This window comes from Chelonoidis abingdonii, chromosome 2 (assembly GCF_003597395.2).
Source record: "Chelonoidis abingdonii isolate Lonesome George chromosome 2, CheloAbing_2.0, whole genome shotgun sequence".
Lineage (NCBI taxonomy): Eukaryota > Metazoa > Chordata > Testudines > Testudinidae > Chelonoidis > Chelonoidis abingdonii.
In genome coordinates, this window is record NC_133770.1 from 84,462,989 (window position 1) to 84,486,112 (window position 23,124).

The 23,124-nt window shown below is 42.9% G+C and overlaps 1 protein-coding gene and 1 long non-coding RNA gene across 5 annotated transcripts in view; one reads left to right on the forward strand and one right to left on the reverse strand.

Annotated features, from left to right (window-relative positions):
* Positions 1-23,124, forward strand: part of TMEM108 (transmembrane protein 108) — a 240,308-nt gene that overhangs the window by 210,499 nt on the left and 6,685 nt on the right. For 2 of the 4 annotated variants that reach the window (XM_032787004.2, XM_032787005.2), the window contains exon 3: positions 9,569-10,684. In XM_032787004.2, coding sequence (XP_032642895.1) covers positions 9,569-10,684 — 1,116 coding nt within the window. Of the gene's footprint in view, positions 1-595; positions 1,540-9,568; positions 10,685-23,124 lie in introns of those variants that run through there. The other 2 variants (XM_075062516.1, XM_032787008.2) reach the window with 2 other exon arrangements.
* Positions 11,793-23,124, reverse strand: part of LOC116828632 (uncharacterized) — a 65,353-nt gene continuing 54,021 nt past the window's right edge. Inside the window, exons 2-3 of the long non-coding RNA XR_012655238.1 lie at positions 17,672-17,912; positions 11,793-15,423 (exon numbers count right to left, since the gene is read on the reverse strand). This is a non-coding gene — a long non-coding RNA (uncharacterized LOC116828632). The remainder of the gene's footprint in view (positions 15,424-17,671; positions 17,913-23,124) is intronic.

Below are 23,124 nucleotides of genomic sequence, written 5' to 3' on the forward strand. Positions count from 1 at the left end.
TTCAGAGGCTCAAGTAACGAATAGCATCAGCCTGGTCCAAGCCACTTTGTGAGTGCTGGGCCTATTGATAAACGAGCAAAAGTTGACCTTTATTCCAGTTCAGAGAATAAAGTTTATTGGGGCACTGCTCAACTTGACCAAAGCCGGAGCCTGCCTTCCAGAGGCCCAGTTCCGGACCATGTTGGACGTGATCACCAAGGTCATTGTCCAACCAATCATGACAGTCCAGGTTTGCCTCAAGCTACTGGGACACATAGTCACGTGCACATACATGGTCTGGCTCACAAGGCTATGCCTCAGGCCCCTGCAGATGTGGCTAGCTTCAGTTTACTTTCTGAACAGACACCACTTGGACTTGGTGCTTACTGTTCCAAACCTGGTCTTCACCTCCCACCTCCTCCTTTTCTCCCCACTCCTCTCCCAAAACAGCAAGAATGAATTTTCTAAGGAGACTGAGGGTAGCAAAGTGTGTGGGCTATTCCAGCACCCACAGTAAGTGAGGAATGACTGAGACTTTATATCCAGACATAGACTGGCTGGGATTCTCTTATGTCAGTGCAGTCCTCTAACACTGAGACCCATCTTGGTTCACACATGTCTGAAAGCCCATTATTTTTCCTACTCCTTTTGGGGAATACTTAGCTTCTTGAACTAGGCCAATATTTGCGCTGCTTGACCAATGTATTCTTCCATTCACCCATCCTTACTGCTTGCATAACAGGAAAAAAAGAATATTACCAAGTTGGCATTAAGTATCAGGAGGTTGATCTGTTTTCAGTATTTTAAAAAAAAAATCAAACTGATAAAATATAAGTCATAAAGTTATCACCAATGAGAATAATAAAATCTAGGAGGTGTTTTGACTCCAAAGAGAGGAAGAGAATAGGGTCAGTATTTCATTTTATATACCTTTCTCTGACAAGAATTTTAATAGTCCTATCAATAACCAAATGAAGGTATAACTATTCCTACAGGTATGGAATCAGGAGCTAGGTTTGTAAAACCCATCTGCGTGCTAAAAGCTAAACGATATATCAGAGCAGGGGCATTCTTCCTTGAAACAGAGCATTAGGCAGTCTCACAAAGACGTGCAGCCGTGGAGCTTGTTGCTGTTTTGTTCCTAGCAAACTAGAACAGCCAGTGATCCTCTGTAGCATTTGAATAGAACTGTGCCAGACAAACTGTATCTGCACTCGATGGAAAAGCAAGCTGAAATACCAGCCAGCTATTCAGTCTGCTTGCTGAGAAAGCGAATGGCTCAAAAACTAATAAGCTTTCTTTGCGTTTGCAATGGTATTTCATAAAGGAGAACAAGCCCTTTATTTTACATCGCTGGAAGACACGCCTCCCTAGTCTGTGTCTGTCTTCATTCCTCCAAAGGAATTCCAACATTAGCAGCAAACTCTCCACAGTGGAACTACTTCATTCATTAGGAGATGGTAGCATCTTTTATTTTTTACATTGAAATATGAAGCTTCCGAGTCTGCATGATGTGAGCAGGTGAGGATGTCTGCTGACAAGTCCAAATGATATTTTCAGGTAAGTGATTCCTTAATACAATCAGATAAAAGTCATCTTTTATTTTTCTCTTCAGTAATTATTGTGGTATTAGATTGTCAATGATCATTTTCACAAGGGTCAGAAGTCTGCATGTGTTTAAATGAATGGGCATCTACAGCATTTTTAGAGCACCTATTACCATAGTATGTATCTGCCTTTGTGTGCAGCATGAAGATGAATGAGAAGATATTATTTTATTTGTAATACCTGTTATATCACTTGAAAAATCTAAAATTAATTTTTGCTTATGGACAGACTCACTTGAAGCCTTTGATGGAAATGACCCTTACCAGCAGTGATGGTTGCTCCTATAATAATTTAAATTGTTAAAGGGCAGGGCATAGTAGCTTTGTGCAAACTGTATAGCAGACTCTTATATTCTCATAGTGTGTCAATGTCTTCTGGTTGCTCTTTGTTTCCATATGTGATTTCCAAAACTTTTGTTCAGGTTATTTTATGTTATTGCTGTTAGATTAATTGCAGCCCTTTGTTATTCCTGGTGTTTCACTTTCTACGTCATAGATTTTAAGCAGACCTTGAATAGAAAAGTAGGGATTGAATTTGTCATGTAATCCACAACATATGAACTTCATTCCCCTTCTCCTCCGCCCAACACCTTTGAAGAAAAATTAGAAAATAACTTGTGATGTGACATTTGAGAACTATTGCATGGCCTTCTTGGACTTGATGTAAGATGGTGTGAAGAAAAAAAGCTTGTGGAAGTAGCCTACTTTTTTTTTTTTTTTTTTTGTCAATTCCTCCATCGCTCATGGTAACTGAAATTGCTTAACCCTTTGCTTGTACAAATGTAACTCTACCTTGTTTACATGGAAATCCTATCATTTATCTGAAGCATTCATGCAGCATGTAAATAATAAAACATACCAAAAAATTACATGCACAAAAGTAATAGAATCTTGCAGGGTTCTACAGTTTCCATATTTTAAAAGTCACTTTTTCTACTTTTGTTGTTGTTGTGAGCTGAGATGCACATAACAAAAGAACAGGATAATGCAGAAGGTTTTCACTACAAAAATGTGTTATTTTTTCAAGTGCTGTCTTTATCATCACTTAGTAGTTCAAGAATGTTAGAAGCGCAATAAGGTTCAAGCACACTGTACTCTGCCCAGGTATACATGCAGCCAAGATATGCTTTTGTAGTCTAATGGGGCTCTGGACATTCCCTTTTGTAGAACTGTTTCTTTTGCTTCTTTTGCCCAAAGCAATCTGAGATAACAGATCCAGCAGTAGGGTCTAAATACAAAGCTGTTCCTGATTTCGCACAGCAAAAATGTTTTTCAAGCACAGCTCAATGAGGTTCTGTTTATTCTGCTGCTGGGTCTAGGGTGGAGAGGGCCAGAATAGGAATCTTTGCTTCCAAATGCCAGACTGAACTCTTTGTGGATAATCATTCACCATGAAAAATGTTAATATGGGGCTCAAAACTTTCCACTACATCTTATGCAATTAGGGCTTGGTCCAAAGCCCACTGAAGTCAGTGGGAGTCTTCCTACTGACTTTAGACCACATGTTGCATAAGATGCTGTTGTTTAAAGATTCTACCTAAAGTCTGAGCTGACTCCAGTAACATGCACAGACTCTCGTGTAAGGCTAAGAAGCTATTCTTTACTTTTGAAGTTAAAACTTTTTACCAGCTACTGCAAGTACAGTATCTAGTGCAACCTCAGGCTGTATTAATTCCTGAGCAGACCCTACCCCTCCATGCAATGGAACCCACTTAAGAGGGGGCTGCAGGGGCAGTGAACAGCTCAGGAACCATGTCAGCATGGCTCCACCAGACTTGTGCAAACAGAGCCAGGAGAGAGCAGCAGAACTGAGGCTCAAGACCCAGCCAATTAGATACCGAAAGAGCTGTAAGTTCTGGGGACTGAACTGCCAGCTTCTTAAGGCAGGGTATTCCCTCCCCTCAATGATAGAATTCAGAAGAAGCTCCAGAGCAGTGGTTCTCAAAGCCTGGACCTCTCTCCTTTAGTAATGTGGAAAGAACAGGGTGATCACAACCCCTTGACACCTGTTGGCATCATGAGCCCCAGGCAGAGACCCTAACTCTAGAGGAATCTAATCATTTTCTTCCACATAAACATATATAAAGACAGCCCTTATCTCTTCCTGTGAGTTTTAACCATGGAAGGGAGCAGTTTCAGCTTGAGAGAGACTAGGTTTGGCCCTCTATATTGAGGATTTAGCAAGATTTGGTCCACTGAATGCACTGAATCCTGGTAAAGACGCTTATTGGTTTCATCTACATATATCATTCTTTTACTGCACTATTTTTCGTACTTGAGTGAATTCATTTTGTACTTAACGTACAGTACTTGGAGCACTGTGTAACGGTGCTCAGCGTATTATGTAAGAACAGAGTGAAGTTGTTCACACTGCCAACATATGAGGTCCATCAACATTCTTGTTAGGATTGAAGGGTTTTTAACAGAGCTATTCAATTAGGCTCCAAAGCTAACAGTTGATATATGACACTTACAAATAAAATCATTTGGCCATTTTTGAGCATGAAGATTGCCAAAAAAAAAAATAAACCCCCAACAACCAGGAATTAGTTTTGAGTTGGCATGGCTTTCCAACCCCATAGAGCCTAGGAAATGAATTCCCCAGTCTGCTGGATATGGGAGGCACCTATATGCACACACTTACTTTTTACACCCATGAGGACGCTTATTGAAGTCGATGGGCCTTATGTATGTAGAAATACATGTGCTTAAATATTTATCAGATCAGGGCCTAAATGCTCCAGCATCTTTCAACATAACAGCATATTCAATACATGTATTTAAAAAAAAAAATCTTCTGCCTTCAAGGAATTGTTTTTCAGATTTGTCAGGACTCTCCTCAGTTGTCATGTTAGGGCAACATCACATTCTTCCAACTCACCTTTCCTTATTTTAAAATTATATTATACATAATCCCACGTCTAAAAATATTGGATGCCTTGTAAGTTGCCTCAGTGGTTTTTTTTAAAGTGACTTTACATAGAAAAGAGATAGATTGACAGGAAAGAAAACAGATTTTTCCACTTATTCATGAATATCTGCTAAAATCCAGAGTGAGTCCTCATTAAGCTACATTTTGCTAACCTTCTGTCTGAGCATTTTTAGGGACAAATTCTGCCCTGACTTACACCTTGTGAAAAATCAATGGGAGGTCAGTGTCTGACTATCTTTTATGCTTTCAAAAAATCTCCCCTCTCAAAAATAAAATGTACCTCACCTCCATGCTGCAGTTCTGTTGCCTGCTTTCTTTTGTCACAGTTTATAAATAGTATCTTTCATTTCTGCATGGGGTACTACAGTCTAGTGTTGGTGTCAAATGTTCACACTCAAACTTCTGTCTTGATATTATAGCAGTGTGGGTAGATGCATTTGTGTTCATTGTTGACATGAACCATTGTTTTATCGAGGACAAGCGCATCGCATGTACAGTAGTGGTCCCCAAGCTTTTTACTTCATGCACCCCCTCCCCCAAGCCAGGAGGGGGGCTGTGGCTCCGGGAGCGGGGGGACACGGATAGGGTAAGGGAAGCCGAGGCTGGGGCCACAGCTGGATGTGGGGGCAAAGCTGAGGCTGGCAGCCTGGGCCCTGGGGCCACAGCCAAGAGCAGAGCCACAGGCCGGCAGTCGTGGCTAAGAGCAGAGCTCTGGGCATGGGGCCAGTGGCTGGGACCCCAGGCACAGTGAGGGAGACAGGGCCAGGAGCAGAGCTGAGTGGTGCTCCCTGCCCGGGTCCCAGCTGCACCTTGCAGCCCAAGTAGACAGACACATGCTAGTTCTGCTTGAGCTAGCACACTTGAGCTAGCAGTGTGGACCTCGTGGCATGGGTTAGCCACCTGAGTATGGACCCAAGGAGTAGGACAGGCTTATACTCCGGTGGCTAGCCCAAGCCATTTCACATGCCACAACATCCGTGTTATTTCTAGTGCACTAGCTTGAGCAAAGCAGGTGTGTGCGTGTCCATCTACCTGGGCTGGGAGGCATGCTCCCAGTTGCAGTGTAGCCCTATCTGTAGCATTAGTGTATGGACTCTCACAAGGATGAGGCTGATCATTGTTGAAGACTATCATATTTTCTGAATCCCATTTTAAAAAGTCCATGGTAGAGACACAAGTCACCATTTAAACTGGAGACATGGCATCAGACCTAGTGCCCATCCATAGCTTTCAGCACCAACATTTTCAGCTTCTGCCTCTCAAGCTAACAGAGAGCGTCCTGTAGTGTTATACCTAAAAAAAGAAATAGTATTTTTCAATTAATCTATAATACAAGCACTGTAGTGCAATCTCTATCATGAAAGTTGAACTTACAAATGTAGAATTATGTACCAAAAAAATGACCTCAAAAACGGAACAATATAAAACTTTCGAGCCTACAAGTCCACTCAGTCTTTCTTCTTGTTCAGCCAATCGCTCAAACAAGTTTGTTTATATTTATGGGAGATAATGCTGCCTGCTTCTTATTTACGTCACCTGAAAGTGAGAACAGGTGTTCGCATGGCACTGTTGTAGCCAGCGTCGCAAGATATTTACATGCCAGGTGCACTAAAGATTCATATGTCTCTTCAACCACCATTCCAGAGGACATGGGTCCATGCTGATGACGAGTTTTGCTTGATAATGATCCAAAGCAGTGCGGACCAATGCATGTTCATTTTCGTCATCTGAGTCAGATGCCACCAACAGAAGGTTGATTTTCTTTTTTGGTACTTTGGGTTCTGTAGTTTCTGCATCAGAGGGTTGCTCTTTTGAGACTTCTGAAAGCATGCTCTACACCTTGTCCATCTCAGATTTTGGAAGGCACTTCAGATTCTTAAATCTTGGGTCAAGTGCTGTAGCTATCTTTAGAAATTTCACATTGGTATCCTCTATGCATTCTGTCAAATCTGCAGTGAAAGTGTTCTTAAAACTAACAACATGCTGGGTCGTCATCCGAGACTGCTAAAATGAAATATATGGCAGAATGCGAGTAGAACAGAGCAAGAGACATACAATTCTCCCCCAAGGAGTTCACTCATAAATTTAATTAACAATTTTTTTTTTTTAATGAGCATCATCAGCATGGAAGCATGTCCTTTGGAATGGTGGCCAAAGCATGAAGGGGCACACAAACGTTTAGTATATCTGACACGTAACACCTTTCAATGCTGGCTACAAAAGTGCCATGCAAACGTCTGTTCTCATTTTCAGGTGACACTGTAAATAAGAAGCGGGCAGAATTATCTCCTGTAAATGTAAACAAACTTGTTTCTCTTAGCCACTGGCTGCACAAGAAGTAGGACTGAGTGGACTTGTCGGCTCTAAAGTTTTCCATGGTTTTGTTTTTGAATGCAGTTACATAACAAAAAAAAAATAACGTTTGTATGTTGCGCTTTCACGATAAAGAGATTGCACTACAGTACTTGTATGAGGTGAATTGAAATACTATTCCTTTTATCAGTTTTACAGTGCAAACATTTGTAATAAAAATAATATAAAGTGAGCAATGTACACTTTGTATTCTGTGTTGTAATTGAAATCAATGATTTGAAAATGTAGAAAAACATCCAAAATGTTTAATCAATTTCAAGTAGTATCCTATTGTTTAACAGTGCGATTAAAACTGCGAATAATTGCGATTAATTTTTTTGAGTTAATTGCATGAGTTAACTGTGATTAATCGACAGCGCTAGTTATTTGTATTATAGTCTTATACACTATATTTTAAAGTCAGTTTGTTGACCTCCTGTATAGACAGCAAAGCATACTGAGTGAGCATGAGAGAAGGGCTAATGCTGTTTAGGGTGGGAAAACGACAATGAGGCAGTTCTAAGCTGTATGTGTTATGTGGCTTGTGATAAACTAGTGTGTGGTAGGGCAGGAGGAAAAAGCGCTACTACTTTGGTGGTTGTTTTGGTTTTTTGTTTTGTTTTTATTATTATTATTTTTTACTTTATACCTCCTATGTCCGCCCCCCACCCCACCCCCACCCCGGGATTGGGCTGGGCATCTTTTAGTATGGAATTTGTATAAAACCAAAATCAAGATAACTAATCTCAGCAATGTCCAGGGACCCCAATGGAAGTTATAATGCAGCATCTTCCTTGATGCTCATGAGTCCCATTCTACAGAGATTTCACTTTTCAATGGTGAGAAATTACTCCCAAGTGCATTAACATAAAAATGGCTTTTAATAGTGCTCTCATAGGAGATTGTGTGTGTGTCCCACACTGCTGGCTGGAAGGCTTAAAATTGCAAGGATTAAAATGGATTAATCTGGTGTTCAAGAAGTGCAAAACATTTGGCTCAGTAGGTTGGTTATAGACTATGGAGCCTTTCCCCTCAAGATCACTGTTTCTAATGCAGACCAGTTTAGTACTGCCATCTAGTGGTGGACAATGGCCTCTTAAAAATTAATTGATTTTCTCAGTGCATTTCTAATGGGCAGGCATCCACACGGTAGTTGACAATTTCAGCAAATGGAGACAGGGCATCAGTGTGGTTCCTGCAAGCTGTAGTGACGTAAAGGTACATCAGCAGAACAGGGCAATGGCTTGTATTGTTACTGTTACCTGGATTAGAGAGAAACAGATGAATTCACATAGCCGGTGTTTTGAATTTGCACTTTTCATGAGCTAATAGTCAGTTACTGGGAGGTGGGAAGGGCAAACGCCTACAGAATACCCCAAATTCCACATGTACAAGCACAGGAAATGAAAATTCAAACATCTGTATAAAAGTTAAAACAGAGGGTTGACTGTATTGGGTCAAAATTGGAAGCCTGATAATACTGTAGTTTCAAAACTATGGTCTTTTGAATTGGCTCACGTTAGAGTGTTTTGCACTTCTCAGACACTGTAGATAAAAGGCAAGATTTTCAAAAGTGACCAGTGATTTTGAGTGTCTCAATTTCTCTGTGCCCAACTTTAGACATGTTAAAGAGATCTGATTTTTTTGAGCAGGTGGATGGTTCAACACTTTCTGAAACTCAGATCTCTTTAAGGCATCTCCAGTTGGGCACCCAAAAACAGCGACACCCTAAATCACTACTGATGCTTAACAATCTTAGCCAAAAAACAAGGAGGCTAAAAACCCCAGCAGGCTCACAACAAAGTGGGCAGCTGTCTCCAAGTGGGGGCTTGTGGGCAAAAAAAAATAAAATTTAAAATATGTTGTTTTAATTGCAGCCTCCTAGGGGTACGCTCTAAATCTTCTATTGGCCGAGCACACTGGGCACACCAAGGCCTCCTCAGATCCCTCCCCACCAGCTCCTTATGTGCCATCTTCCCAGTCTCATCTATTTGAGGGACTCCTCCCACCCCCTCAACTATATGTTAGGGGCTCTGTGTGATGCCTATTCCCCCTTCCACCACATGCCAGGAGCCCACCACAGATCTTGCAGCCCAGGAGGTGGGAAACTATGGTGGCTTTAAACCATCTTTTCACCTCCACATCCTGGGCTGCTCCAGGGGCTAGAGTGGCCCAATTACAGCACCTTCTGCAGGCAACTCTGAGTGGCAGCACTGCCTGAAATCTACATGCTCCAGCCCTGCCCAGGATACACTCCTCCTCCTACTCCCAGCCCTGCCCCTAGCTTGGCCCTTATGCTAGGGTCAGAAGGCAACTTTACAGCTGCCTTCCTGAGTTCCCACACTGGAGGAATCCTCCCCCCAATAAGAACTAGGGCTTTCAGAGCTCCTTTAGGCTCTCTTTCCCTTGTTCTCTCCTTTAGGCTCTCCCCCCTTCTTGATTTCTTAGAGAAGGAGGTGAAGATTAAAGTTAGTCATGAACTTTTCTGCTGCACTATATCTTAATGCTTTGGTGTCTTCCTAAGGCTCTCGCTACAATCTCTTTGCCTAATGTATGCATGCCTGACAAATTATAGTGAACTAACTTGAAAGATACCATAAAAGCTTGAATAAGGAAAGCATGAATACACAATCATAGGGATTTTAGTCTGTACTTCTTTAATTTTCATTTCAATACCTTTCTGTGTCCTTTCCTCCAGGTGTTTTACTGATCTTGGCACTGACAGAAGAGCTGGTGTTTGCTGTTCAGATACTGCCTCCGAGAGTATCATCATCTCAGGGCCCCCTGACAGACACTACCACTATCACAGCCATGGGGATAACACCTCGACACAAAGGCCATCGCACGATAGGACCTGTTCCCACAACTACTCATTCAAGTCTTCACTCAGCTCGCCCAGTGGAGACACCTGCCCCTACCATTGACCAGAAGCAAGCAACCAGCAGCTATCACATTAGCAAAATAGAAACATATCATTTATACAATCAGAGTGCTTTACATTCAGGACAGACTCGCCCAAAGGGGAAAATATTTCAGATTTTCAAAGGCAACTTCACAGAATCTACAGAGCCTTACCTAAAGACAGCACTGCACTCTCCCTTTCCTACTTTGAGGCGCCCATTCACTAACCACCCATTTCAGCCCCAGATTGCAGCCTCTAATGATCCCAATAGTACTGGGGCAGCAACTACGACAGACTCAAGCTCTTCTCTTCACAGCAACACCTTGGAAGGCCTTAAAAAAGCAGAGTGGGTAAATGGAACGTGGCTAGTTATGCAGAGAGCAGATCTTACCACCCCAACAGCTGGCCCATCGACTGATCCCAAAACAAGGTCGGTGCCTTTTAAACCCACACACTATGATATATGGGATGTCCTGAGCAAAAATAACTCTTGGGTAACCTTGAGTCCAGGTACAAATGTACCTTTGTTTGCCAGCCCTGGAACTGCAACTGCAGCAGGTCATTCAGTTCCAACCAGCTTTGATGTCAACATTTCATCACCTACAATGGGAAACCCTAAAGGAACCTCCGTGACACCACACACCATGGTGAATAATGCTACTTTATCCAACAGGGCTCTCTCCACAGCATCCACCACAAGGTTGGCCGGCTCCATTTCAACAGCTGGTTCCACAGCAACGGGAAACTTTCTAAACAGACTGGTGCCTGCTGGAACCTGGAAGCCTGGCATGCCTGGGAATATTTCCCATGTCACTGAGGGGGATAAACCCCAGCACAGAGCAACCATTTGTCTCACCAAGGTGGACATTGCCTGGATCATTCTGGCTATCAGTGTGCCTATATCTTCATGTTGTGAGTTAATTGCTTCTTTTCTTTTTTCCTTCCTTGAGATACAAAATGTGTGCAAGCCCAATGGGACAAATATTGGCTGGGAAGCTTAGCATTTGCAGTGTAACAAATTCATATGGGATAGTTGACAAGCAATGTTTAAAGAAATAACACATTCTCTGATCTAAGTAGCCAAGATTAGAATGCTGGCCTTTCAGCTCCAAAGTGCAGGCTAAACACTTGAGCTAAAAGCAAACTCTCTTTGCTGGGATTAATAAGCAAGTCAGTCATCTTCTCTGTGGGCCATTCACTAGAGAGTACCATAACACGCCCACTCACTCACATAAAGTCTGGATGTTATAGGAAGGCAAAGCAGGCTTACTTCGAAAATGTCTAAATCAGGGATAAAAAATTAGCAATTCCAAGATTTTAGACCTGCATATATTCAGCCCTGGAGCAGTACTGAAGGACCAGTGATAGCTTTAAAGATTAGTGTCTTCTGAAACACCAGCTTTTCAATGGTATAAAGTATTTATCACAGTTAGTTTGTGAGCCGTTGGACTTTAAAATCACATCATTCTGACTACCATCTTGCTTTCTTTCTCCACTTTAATTCTATCATAGTTTTATCGGATGATGTCTAGAGAACAAAGAGTTTGGAATCTTAGCATTCAAACAATACAAAGTATTCATTTCTAAAGCCCTATATACACTGCAAGTACAAACCATGTTTCCATAACCAATCTGTGACCTTCTAATCTGACCTAATTATAACAAACATGTTTGAACTATGAAAATTGTAAGGTGGATAAGGAACTGGTTAAAGGGGAGACTCCAACGGGTCATACTGAAGGGTGAACTGTCAGGCTGGAAGGAGCTTACTAGTGGAGTTCCTCAAGGATCAGTTTTGGGACCAATCTTATTTAACCTTTTTATTACTGACCTTTGGCACAAAGAGCGGGAATGTGCTAATAAAAGTTTGCGGATGACACAAAGCTGGGGGTATTGCTAACACAGAGAAGGACCTGGGATACCATACAGGAAAGATCTGGATGACCTTGTTGACTATGAGCCGCCAATGCGATATGGCCGTTAAAAAAGCAAATGCGTTTTAGGATGCATCAGGCGAGGTATTTCCAGCAAAGATAAGGAGGTGTTAGTACCGTTATATAAGGCACTGGTGAGACCTCACTGGAATACTGTGTGCAGTTCTGGTCTCCCATGTTTAAGAAGGATGAATTCAAACTGGAACAGGTTCAGAGACGGGCTACTAGGATGATCCGAGGAATGGAAAACCTGCCTTATGAAAGGAGACTCAAAGAGCTTGGCTTGTTTAGCCTAGCCAAAAGAAGGCTGCGGGGGGATATGCTTGCTCTTTATAAATATCAGGGGGATTAACATTAGGGAGGAGAGGAATTATTTAAGCTTAGTACCAATGTAGACACAAGAACAAATGGGTACAAACTGGACATTAGGAAGTTTAGACTTGAAATTAGACGAAGGTTTCTAACCATTAGAGGAGTGAAGTTCTGGAACAGCCTTCCAAGGGGAGTAGTGGGGGCAAAAGACATATCTGGCTTTAAGACTAAGCTTGATAAGTTTATGGAAGGGATGGTATGATAGGATAGTTTAATTTTGGCAATTGATCTTGATTATCAGCAGATAAGTCTGCCCAATGGTCTGTGATGGGATGTTGGATGGGATGGGATCTGAGTTACTGCAGAGAATTCTTTCCTGAGTGCTGGCTGGTGAGTCTTGCCCACATGCTCAGGGTTTAGCTGATCGCCATATTTGGGGTCGGGAAGGAATTTTCCTCCAGGGCAGATTGGCAGAGGCCCTGGAGGTTTTTTCGCCTTCCTCTGCAGCGTGGGGCATGGGTCACTTGCTGGTGGAATTCTCTGCAGCTTGAGGTCTTCAAACCACAATTTGAAGACTTCAATAACTCGGACATAGGTTAGGGGTTTATTATAGAAGTGGATGGGTAGGGTTCTGTGGCCTGCTTTGTGCAGGAGGTCAGACTAGATGATCATATTGGTTCCTTCTGACCTATGAGTCTATGAGAAGCTTTAGTGTTGTGAAAAACTATATCAACCACACTCGTCTGTCCACTATGTAACTATTCGTATCAGTGCATTCTGGGAAAGTCAAAAATATTATCCCATAGTAATTAACCACTGGAAGAACTTACCAATGGTCTTGGTGAATTCTCTATCACTGGCAATTTTAAGATCAAGATTGGATGTTTTTCTAAAATATATGCTCTAGGAATTATTCTGTGGGCAGTTCTATGGTCTGTGTTATACAGGAAATCAGACTAGATGGTCACAGAGATCCCTTCTGGCTGTGGAATCTACCTCAGCAGGAGATAGAGTGCCCTGACGGTACACACACTGAGTGACACAAGCAATATGAGACAATATACACTATGATGTCCTAATATACACAGAGCTGTGATGGAGGTTTCACCAAACTGATCACACAAGCATAGTTAAGTGCAAATAGAAGTGTGTCAAACAGTTACAGGAACATAAATATTTGCCAGTATAGGCTGCCAGCAAAGATGAAACAATTGTTAGCAACCATAGCTCCTGAGCGTTAACCCTGTTATGTTATATACAAGCTATATTTTAGACCCAATTTTGTTACTAATTACAAATTTGGTTATAATGGTAGTGGAGACTGGGCCGGCTCCAGGGTTTTTGCCACCCCAAGCGGTGGGAAAAAAGCCGCGATCGCGATCGGCGGCAACTCCACCGCGCTTTCTTCTTCAGTGGCAATTCAGCGGCAGGTCCTTCTGTCCGAGAGGGACCGAGGGACCCGCCACCGAAGAGCCCAACATGCTACCCCTTCCCCTTGGCCGCCCCAAGCACCTGCTTGCTGAGCTGGTGCCTGGAGCCGGCCCTGAGTGGAGACAGGGCCTAAGTCAGGCTGATTGCTAAAATAATGTTGGAACTGAAGTAAGTGTGTGTATGTGAGAGAGAGAGAAGCAAGTATAATAAAAATGTGATTTTTTAAAGGGCCAATATATCATGATCTGCTAAAGCTAGAAACACTTATGTGGACCAGTAGAAAGTCTGTCAGGACCAGAAAATACTTCCAAGAACTAGTACTGAACTAGAGATCAGAAAGCAAAGTATATTAAAGCCCTGGATAAAGCATCTGTCTGAGTGCTAAGAGCAAGCAGAATCTAGAGTCCTTTTGAAGGACTTCTGATTATCAATTAGTTTCTTAAACTATTTTACTGTAACACGTACTGTAATATGTGCTCATATAACTACATTTTTACGTCTCTTATATTGCAAGCTGTGATTTCAACAAGTCATATTGTTTGGAATTTGGCCTACATCAGTAGTGAGAGGGCAACATTCTTAAATGCAGATAGGGACTAAACAGCCTAAGGCTCAGATCCTCCAAGGTGTTTAGGTGCCTAACTTCCGTTGATTTCAGTGAGAGTTAGGCACCTAAATACCTTGAAGGATCTGGGCTTAACTCTACATCAAAAAGTTGTGCTGTTTTAACTACACTGATATAATTAAAGTGGTACAACCCTCCCAAGGGTGGATGCAGTTATATTAACGTCTATATGCTTATAGTGGCACAGCTTATTCCCATAAGGGAAAGGGAATAAACTGTATCAGTATAATGCACCTTTATATATCTATAACTGCATCTACACTATGAGTTGTACCAGTTAAAAAAAAAACAAAAAAAAACAAAAACCCAACACATCCGTACCTCACAATTATACTGGTAAAAACTGCATGTAGACGAGGTCTAAGTCGCTTTTGAAACATTTTACCCAGAGAACTTTTAACATTTGGTGGCTACCTTTCAGATAATTTTCTAGCAGACAGATGTCCTCCTGCCAAATCCATTGCAGCACCTGCTCCGCTTATTTTCAGCCTCAACAGGAAGTCAGTGGCTGTAATGGGCATGAAAAATCATCTCTCTGAGTCAGGGTCGAGGCATGTTGGTGGGATAACGTGAGGAAACTTGCTCAAGCTATACCTGCTGCATTGATAATTAGTCCCCAGTGTTGTCACTCTGGCAGTAAATTCATTTTTAAATGTTCTGAAGGGTCAGGCATTATCTATATATAGTGGCAGAAGTGATTCTCCACATAGCAGCTCTCACATACTTTGCTCGGGTCAAAGGTTCAGAGTTCCTCTGCTTTCATTTCATTGCCCTGAAGATTTAACCACTCCACCCACAAAAGCACCACAGTCTCTTTTTACCTGCTGGATGCAAATGTCACTTTAGCTTCAGCAATGAACACTCAGCCAAGCAGCAGGCCTGGGACTCAAATCTCACTACATGAGTGATGTGAAATGAACATAATAGTAATGCATAGCTCATTAGTGCTAACTCTGCACATTGCTCTGCTACCATTGTATTTCTGAGGAAATCTCTCAAGCAACAGTACACACCACGCACAATATGTATGATTGCCCTTGTGAGTTATTTTGCCTGTCATATTAAAATGAAAAGAACATTTTCCCTGATGGAAAGGCCTGTTGTAGCTCCCTGGTGCCATTTCACAACAGAGGAAGCGTTGTTTTGTGAACCTCTTACATGCTCATATGTATCCTCCGCCACAGTGGAAATGAACAGTTGGTACTGTATCTCTGCTACAAAACATCCTCATGAAGCAGGGAGTATTGCATAGTAAAGACATTGCTGCCATCTTCAGGAAACAAATATATAAAGCTCTTCATTCCAGTCTCCAGGCAGAGGTGACTATAGATGAAAAGTGGTGGTTGTTCCTAATTTTGAGAAAAGATGAACTTCAGAATTTGATTTTAAGGAACATGTTATAGTACAGTAAAAAAAAATTACCTACAACTAACAGATTTGCTATGGGTATCTTCAAGGGGAGTTTTTGCAGTGAAAAGGTTTCACAGCTATATGCAGTGTGCAAAATAAACTGAGTGCAGTCCATCTCCCATTTTGGGTGATAGGGGGTGGGAAAATACAGAGTGTTTTAACTCGGCTCCGAGTCGACTCTGATGGGGAACCAGCGGGGTGAAGGCAGCATGAATTGGGAGGGCTAGACAGAGGTGTAAAGACTGGCACTGACCCAACAGTTACATGCTGAGAAGTCTGCCAGGGAGTACACGTCTCCCTATTTGCTGAGGTACAGGGTAGGGCCTGCCACCACTTGGCATTCCCAACTCCCTAAAGAAAAAGAAGGAGAAACCAGGTGTGGGGAGGGAATTGGTACCTTTGCACAGCAGAAGGGTGAGGAGAGAGAGAGGCAAGAGTCAAATTAACCCAGCACCCTAGCCCTAGTCTGGCCTCAAACTGAAACCCACTATAAACCTAATTCCAATCCCTACCTGAACACTGCTACCTCAGACCATAGCTAATATAAAAGGTGACAGTGTCACAGTACCCACCAAATCTGCAAGTACGTGTTTGCAGGGCTACACCAAACTTCTTAGGTCTCCCTGGCATATGACAGGGAATGTTGTTCAGTGGTTAACTGCATAAATCAATGCACAGTATCACCTACCATGACGCAGAATAGTTTAGTAACCCAGCCTGGGAATGTGTGGACTGGGGGTTTATGCCCAGCTCTTCTATGTGACCTTGTGAGAGCTGCTTCATTTCTCAGTGCCTCAGTTTTACCAGCTTGACAATGAGGGTAAGGCTAATTACTCCCCTTTGAGACCCACGGATAAAAAGGGCTAAATATTTTTATGTTCCCAAAGTGCCACATAACAGTGCGATTGCTATTTTCAACTTGTCACAGTTTTTGTGGGTGATAGGGGGTGGGAAAATACAGTGTGTTTTAACTCGGCTCCGAGTCAAGTCCATCAAATCTTACATTCTTAGGCCACTGGCCCATTCTAAGGTATTCTTAGGTGCCTAAGGCAGTGAGTATGGGGAAGGAAGATGATAATTGACTCTGAGAGGCAGGACTTTTGTTAAGGGTGTTCTTCAGCTACCGGTTCCCAGCTCTGAGCTCTGATGGGGAACCAGCGGGGTGAAGGCAGCATGAATTGGGAGGGCTAGACAGAGGTGTAAAGACTGGCACTGGCACCTCTGACTGAGTATTACATTACTCACATTACTGATCCCTCTAGTTCCAAGTTCTTAAAAAATAAAAATGTGGAAAAAAAATATCTGTAATTACCAAGTGACATGATTAGATGTAGAAGAATACAAACCTGTGAGTCAGATGCACAGCAGTACATTCATTTAGCCAGTTCTGCTGATGACAGAAAATGTGAGAGGGAGGCTGGCTTGCAGTGTGGAAACATCAGCAGAACCCAAAGAATGTATGAACTATTGCCTTGGATCCAGCTCTGGCTAGCTCATATTTCATCGACTAGGGAATGCTCAAAAGTGCCTTTTGCCAACCTTCATTCTTCATCGAAGAATCTATGAAAATTCCTCCTGGAGTCTAGTTCTCCAAAGAGACAAGATACTCCAGCCCTGATTCTGATCTCACCCTGTTTCATGCAGATGTACTGCACCACTCACTGTAAGTGAGATCAGACTGAGATTTAGGCTGTTTCCGCACTACTCACTAAGGTGTGATTCCCCTGCTCAAGTCCACATACTCACAGAAGCTCGCAACAATCTAGCACTAGTATAAATACACTGTAGCCACAGTGGCACTGGTAGCAGTCGCAGAAGCACAGCTGAGCCATGCCGAGTCCAAACCTGCGTGAAACCGGTGGATACATACTCAGCATGGCTCAGTTCTGTCTCTGCTGCTGCTACCAGTATGGCCGTCGCTACACTGCTATTTATACTAGTGCTAGTTCAATGAGAGTTAGTGCAAGTATCTGTATATGAGCAGAGAAATCACAGCTCTAGCTCATAGTGTAGACATAAGCCTCAGCGGTGAATCTGGTGTCCAGCTGGAAGCAGCTGTCAGTCAGTAAAGAACTTTAATAATAATAGTAATATAGCTAAGGTAGTGTAATAATACAGACAGTGTAGGTAGTAAAGCCTATTGTTAAAGTTGCTGGGCACTTCCTATTATAAGAGAAAGTTACTCACCTTGTACAATAATTGAGGTTCTTCGAGATGTGTCCCCCTGTGGGTGCTCCACTTCAGGTGTTGGAGCGCCCCTCTGCCATTGACCGGAGAATTTCAGCAGCCGTGTCTGTGTGGGTGGTGCATGCACAGTGCTTGTCTCGCAGCGCTGTTAGCACCTCATCTATCACGCGCACAACCTAACCCCCTCTCCTTCTCAACCATCCCCGGCCTGAGCTGGAGCTCTGTAGCAGTGTCCCAGTGTCTGTGACGAAAGAGAAATATTTTTAAGTTTCATAGTATAGTTAGTAGTAGTTTGGTTAGTCTTCTTTACCATATAGCTGCTTTTATTATAAGATACTGTTTTCAGTTGCATATAACTTTGCAAAAGGTAAACCATTTGAGTTGAAATTTTCCACCCTGAATACTTGCCTCAGGCTGAATTTTCTTTCTTTTTTTTTTTTTTTTTTTTTTTTGAAAGTTTCAGCCAAAACAATTGTGGGTGAGATTAGGGGAAAATCCATTGTTTTTCTTATATTATTCTTACAACCACTGCATTATTTTTTTAGATGCTCTAGTGTCTCCATGCTTTGGAGCGGGGACTTGAAATTTGTCTGCAGTGTGTGTGTGTGTGAGGGATGTGGCTTTTACTGTTCCCATGAAAAACTGGGCATATTTTCACAAGGTATGAGCCTTGTAAAAAAAATCTCAGCTCACACATGATCAAGGGAAACTTCTTAGAGTATGGCTGCTAAAGTCTCCAGAGATTCTATCTGCACTGAGAATGCCCGAGCCCTCCACAGCTCCTTTTGCAGACTACACTGTGTGTACTCCACCATGGGGCTGCAGGGGCTGGGCTGAGCAGGACTTTCTATACAATTCACAGGAGTAGTAGACTCCAGAAATGAGAACAGGGAAACTTTCTCTTGTTCTTCTAGTGCCAGGTAGTGAGCAGCAGAAGAAAGTAGCCTGGCTTAAAATGAAGAGGGGTGAGGCATGTGGGAGACAGTGTTGCAGGAACCAAAGGGGGGAACATTAGCCAAAAGATGTGGGGGGTGGGAAGTAGGAGATAGGAGTCAGTCGGGGAAGCAGCAGAAGGGGAAGGGGACATGAGCCAAGGTCTTGGAGGGTATATAGGTGTGAATCTGAGGGAATATTATAGCTGAGGAGAGGACAGGAGCTGGAAATGTACAGATAGGAAGAAAGGTGTACAGAGATAAACTTGTGGAGGATACAGGGGCAAAACGATCTATAACTTTGGAAAAACACACTACTCTCCAGAACCTGGAACTGAACCAAGAGTCAAGTCTCTACGTATCTCTATTGTCAGCATATATATGTGAAACCTCTGGCACCGTGTGAGTCTCGTCCCCTTCTAGTAGCTGATCCCCATATTTAGTCTTTTACTACTACCACCAGTTACCCCATTAACTAAGTGATAGTGGTCTATGCTATAAAGATCCAAACACTGCTGATAACCCAAGCTGAGGGTCAGTACGGTTCCACAAGATGGAATTTCTAGATTTTTTTCCACATTTTTGTAAACTCAGGAAATTAAATTTTAAAAACAATGTGAAAAGAATGTTAAGATTGTAAAGACAAGTTATCAAAAGTTAGATTTAAGAGTTGCCCATGCAACCTTAATTCACCCTACTTATGTGTAGGCATTATGTTTGTAAGCAGAGACTCTACTACTTGTTTCCACAGTTCCCCTGCCTCTCAGTGCACATGCTCCGCCTTCGGAAATTCTGTGTCCCTGCGGCGCGGCAGAAAAATGCCCTCCCACCCCTTCCTTTTGCTTCCTTGCAGAAAATGGTTTCCGTGGGGCAGCAAAGAGACGCTGCACCAGCACTCACCCACCCCTCCCCGGCAGCTCGGGCAGTCGGGAAATGAGGTCTGGGGATGCCCCGGCCACCCAGGGACCTTTAGTCCCAGCTGGGCGGGGGGGGCGGACAGAGATGGAGTTCCCCCTCCCCCTCCCTGCATGGAGCAGCCAGGACCGGGTCAGCTCAAGCCTCTGAAACTTCCCCTGGCTGCGGGAAGCTCTGCGCCATGGCGGGGGGGCAGGCTTAGCAGGGGTCTGGATGAGCAGGGTTTGGACGGACGGGGGAGCAGCTCCCTGTACAGTGACCCTCCCCCCACCTGCACACCCAGAACCCCCGCCCCCCAATCCTGTACCCTACCAAGCATCATCCCCAGGAGCCCCCTACACTTGGACCCCCACCTCACTGAACCCCAACCAGCTGCACCCTGACCCCTCCACCCAGCCCCACTCCCCCCCACACTGAGCCCTAACCCCGGTCACCTGCACTCCCGTGCAGAGTCCCATTCCCTCTGCACTCAGAGCCTCTGTGCATTCAGATCCCCCCCTGCACACAGATCCCTCACCGAGCTGCCCGCACCCAGATTGCGCCACACAGAAACCTGATACTCCTGAGGGAATTCTACGCCAAAAAATTAAATATTCTGCACAAGAAAATTAAAAATTCTGTGCATAATATTTTAAAATTCTGCATATTGTCAAAATAGCACAGAAACACAATAACAATATAATCACACCATTTTCCATTATTTTGGTAATTTATTTCAAAATACTTGTCAGCAGATAACAATGATTGGTTATATTGTGTTATTTTGACAAATAAAATATGCAGAATTTTGCAGAATTTTAAAATATTGTGTGTGGCATTTTTAATATTTTCTGTGCAGAATATTTAATTTTTTGGCACCGAATTCCCTCAGGAGAAACATGTATAGGAATATATAAGTGTGGTGTAGTGAAGGAGGTTATTTTCTGTAAAACCACTTTCTAATTTGGAGGCAAGGGATTGCAGGGAGAGAAAGGGTCATTTCATGGTTAAGGCAGTACAGTACTGCCCTAGAAAATTTGATTCTATCCCTCTCTTTTCCACAGAGTTCCTATGTGATGCTGGGCAAGTGACTCAAACCAAAAAGTGTTCACAGCTGGCCACTAATTGTCCCTCATTTTCTTGGTGCCTAACATGAGACACTTGGTGCTATATATGCAGAAATGCAGGGCATTCACAGCTGTGCTCTGAATATATAATGTGCTATAAAACTGTTAAGTACCCTGAAAAATCAGGCCCTCGCTGTCTCAAGTTGCATGCCTTAAATGAGTGGGTACTTTTAACAATTGTAATCTTTATCTCTCTGTGTCTCAATTCCCCAGTTCTAAAATGGGGATAACACCACCACGTAATATCACAGGGGCATTGTGAAGAAAACTAATGTTTGTGCAGTGAATAAGGTCTGGGGCCATACACTGAATAAGGATGAAAAGAAATATTGAATAAGTACTCACTGAATGAGGCAGTGATCCTGTGGAAAATACAATGTGATCATGCCATTAAAAACTATCATAAAGCAGAAGGGAGGCACAATTAAGGTAGCAGAGACATCCTTAAGTCTGGCATTTCCTAATTATTGAATGTTTGATTTTTGCAGCCTCAAAGTTCTTTTAATGTAGAGGTTTTTTTGATGCAGTAATATAATAATAATAAATAGTGAAGAGGCCAAACACAGCCCTTGGATGCATAAGAAGGGGAGTATCAAATAGGAATAGAGAGGTGGTATTATTTCTGTATATGGCATTAATAAGACTAGGGCCGACGCTACCATTTAGGCAGCCTAGGCAATCGCCTAGGGCACCAGGATTATTGAGGGGGCGGCATTTTGCCGGGGGGGGGGGCGGCTGGCGGCTCCGGTTGATCTGCCGCAGTCATGCCTGCGGCAGCTCCACCAGAGGCACGGGATCAGCACGGGGGGCGGCGAAATGGCCGTGCGCCTAGGGCGCGAGAAACCCTGGCGCCGGTCCTGAGTAAGACCATTACTGGAATGCTTTGTTTAGTTTGGTATTCACAGCTGAAAATAATACTGGAAATTGGAAAGGGTTCAGAAAAGAACTACAAGAATGATCTGAGTTCTGGAAAACTTGCCTTATAGTTAGAGACTATGCAAAAATGAAATGTAATAGAGAGGGAAAGGTCAATCAAGCTTTCCTGAGGGTTCAGGTACATTTCTGAGGGAAAGCTATAGTTGGTTCTTATTTTATTCAAACAGATTCACACCTCACTAAAAGAAATGTGATGTTGCAGGATTAGTAAATTTTGTTAAACAATACTAATTTCTAGTCTTCACTAGAATACAAGACACATTATAGAAAAGGCAAAATGGAAGCTGTGACTTTTTTTTTCCCGCTCTACTGTTGTCTTTACTGTTACTTCATCTTTCCAACTCACCTCTACTGTGTTTGTGTGTTTCATTCACTTAGGATTTCCTGTCTGACAGCCTATATCGAGGTCCCCAAACTCGGGTACACATGCTTGATGATCTACCCATTCACTTCACAACAATTTTTTAAGAAGGTGGTATGTGAATCAGTAAAGTTTGGGAGGTGCCGTCTTAGATTGTATGAACGGAAAGGTCCTGGAACACTCTGGGTGTTTCCAGAGTACAGATAATAAGATAACAGTTTATAGGTACCCCCAAACTCTCTGGTAAATGGAACACTAGATTAGGACCCAACAGAGCTGGGTTCCCAGTATTGTGAGTTGGCAAGTCACTTATACCTGCTCCTGCCTCAGTTTCCTCATCTATATAATTGGTGTAATACTGTAGTTATACCCACTTTTATAAAGTACGTTTAGATATATTATAAGTGTTATGTTACATTACTTTAAAAAAAAAACTTTCACCACAGTTAACACTTATTGGCACACTAGTTGGCAGTCTCAGCAGAGTGGCCAACGACTGAATGAGCACAGAGACGGAAATTCCCTTCATATAACAGTCTCTCCTGCTTAGGGTTGCAGCACCTTGAAAAGACAGCATGGGGGATCTTTCACTGCTGCTATACTTAATCTGTAATAAGCATAGGACTTCGTTCTTCTGGCTTTTCAATCTGGCAGTGTTCAGAAGAGCTAAATGCTTGATCCACAAAGAGACTTACACGTTGCAATGCCTAACTTTTAGGCACCCTGCCTAGTGGAATCCACAGCCCTGAGTGAAGTGCCCAGGCTCTCTATACAACGCACAGGGAGAGCAAGGCACCTAAGAAAGGGATTCCCAGAAGCCAGCAAACTGAGCTGGGAGACACCCCAGCTAGCCAGCTAGAATGGAAATGCTAAAGAGAGGGGCGAGGCATAAATCCCATCTCAGGGGGTTAGGCGCCTCTGTCATAAACAGATAGCTAAGGGTTAATGTTTCTTTCACCTGTAAAGGGTTAACAAAGGGAACCAAACACCTGACCAGAGGACCAATCAGGAAACCGGATTTTTCAAAGCTCAGGGAGGGAATGTTTGGGTCTGTGTCTTTTGTCTGTCTCTCGGCTATGAGAGGGATCTTTCTATCTTCAAGCTTCTAATCTTCAGTTTCCAAGTTGTGAGTACAAAGGTAGAAAAACAATAGGCTTTTATTGTTTTTTTGTATTTACATGTGTGTAGTTGCTGGGATGTTTA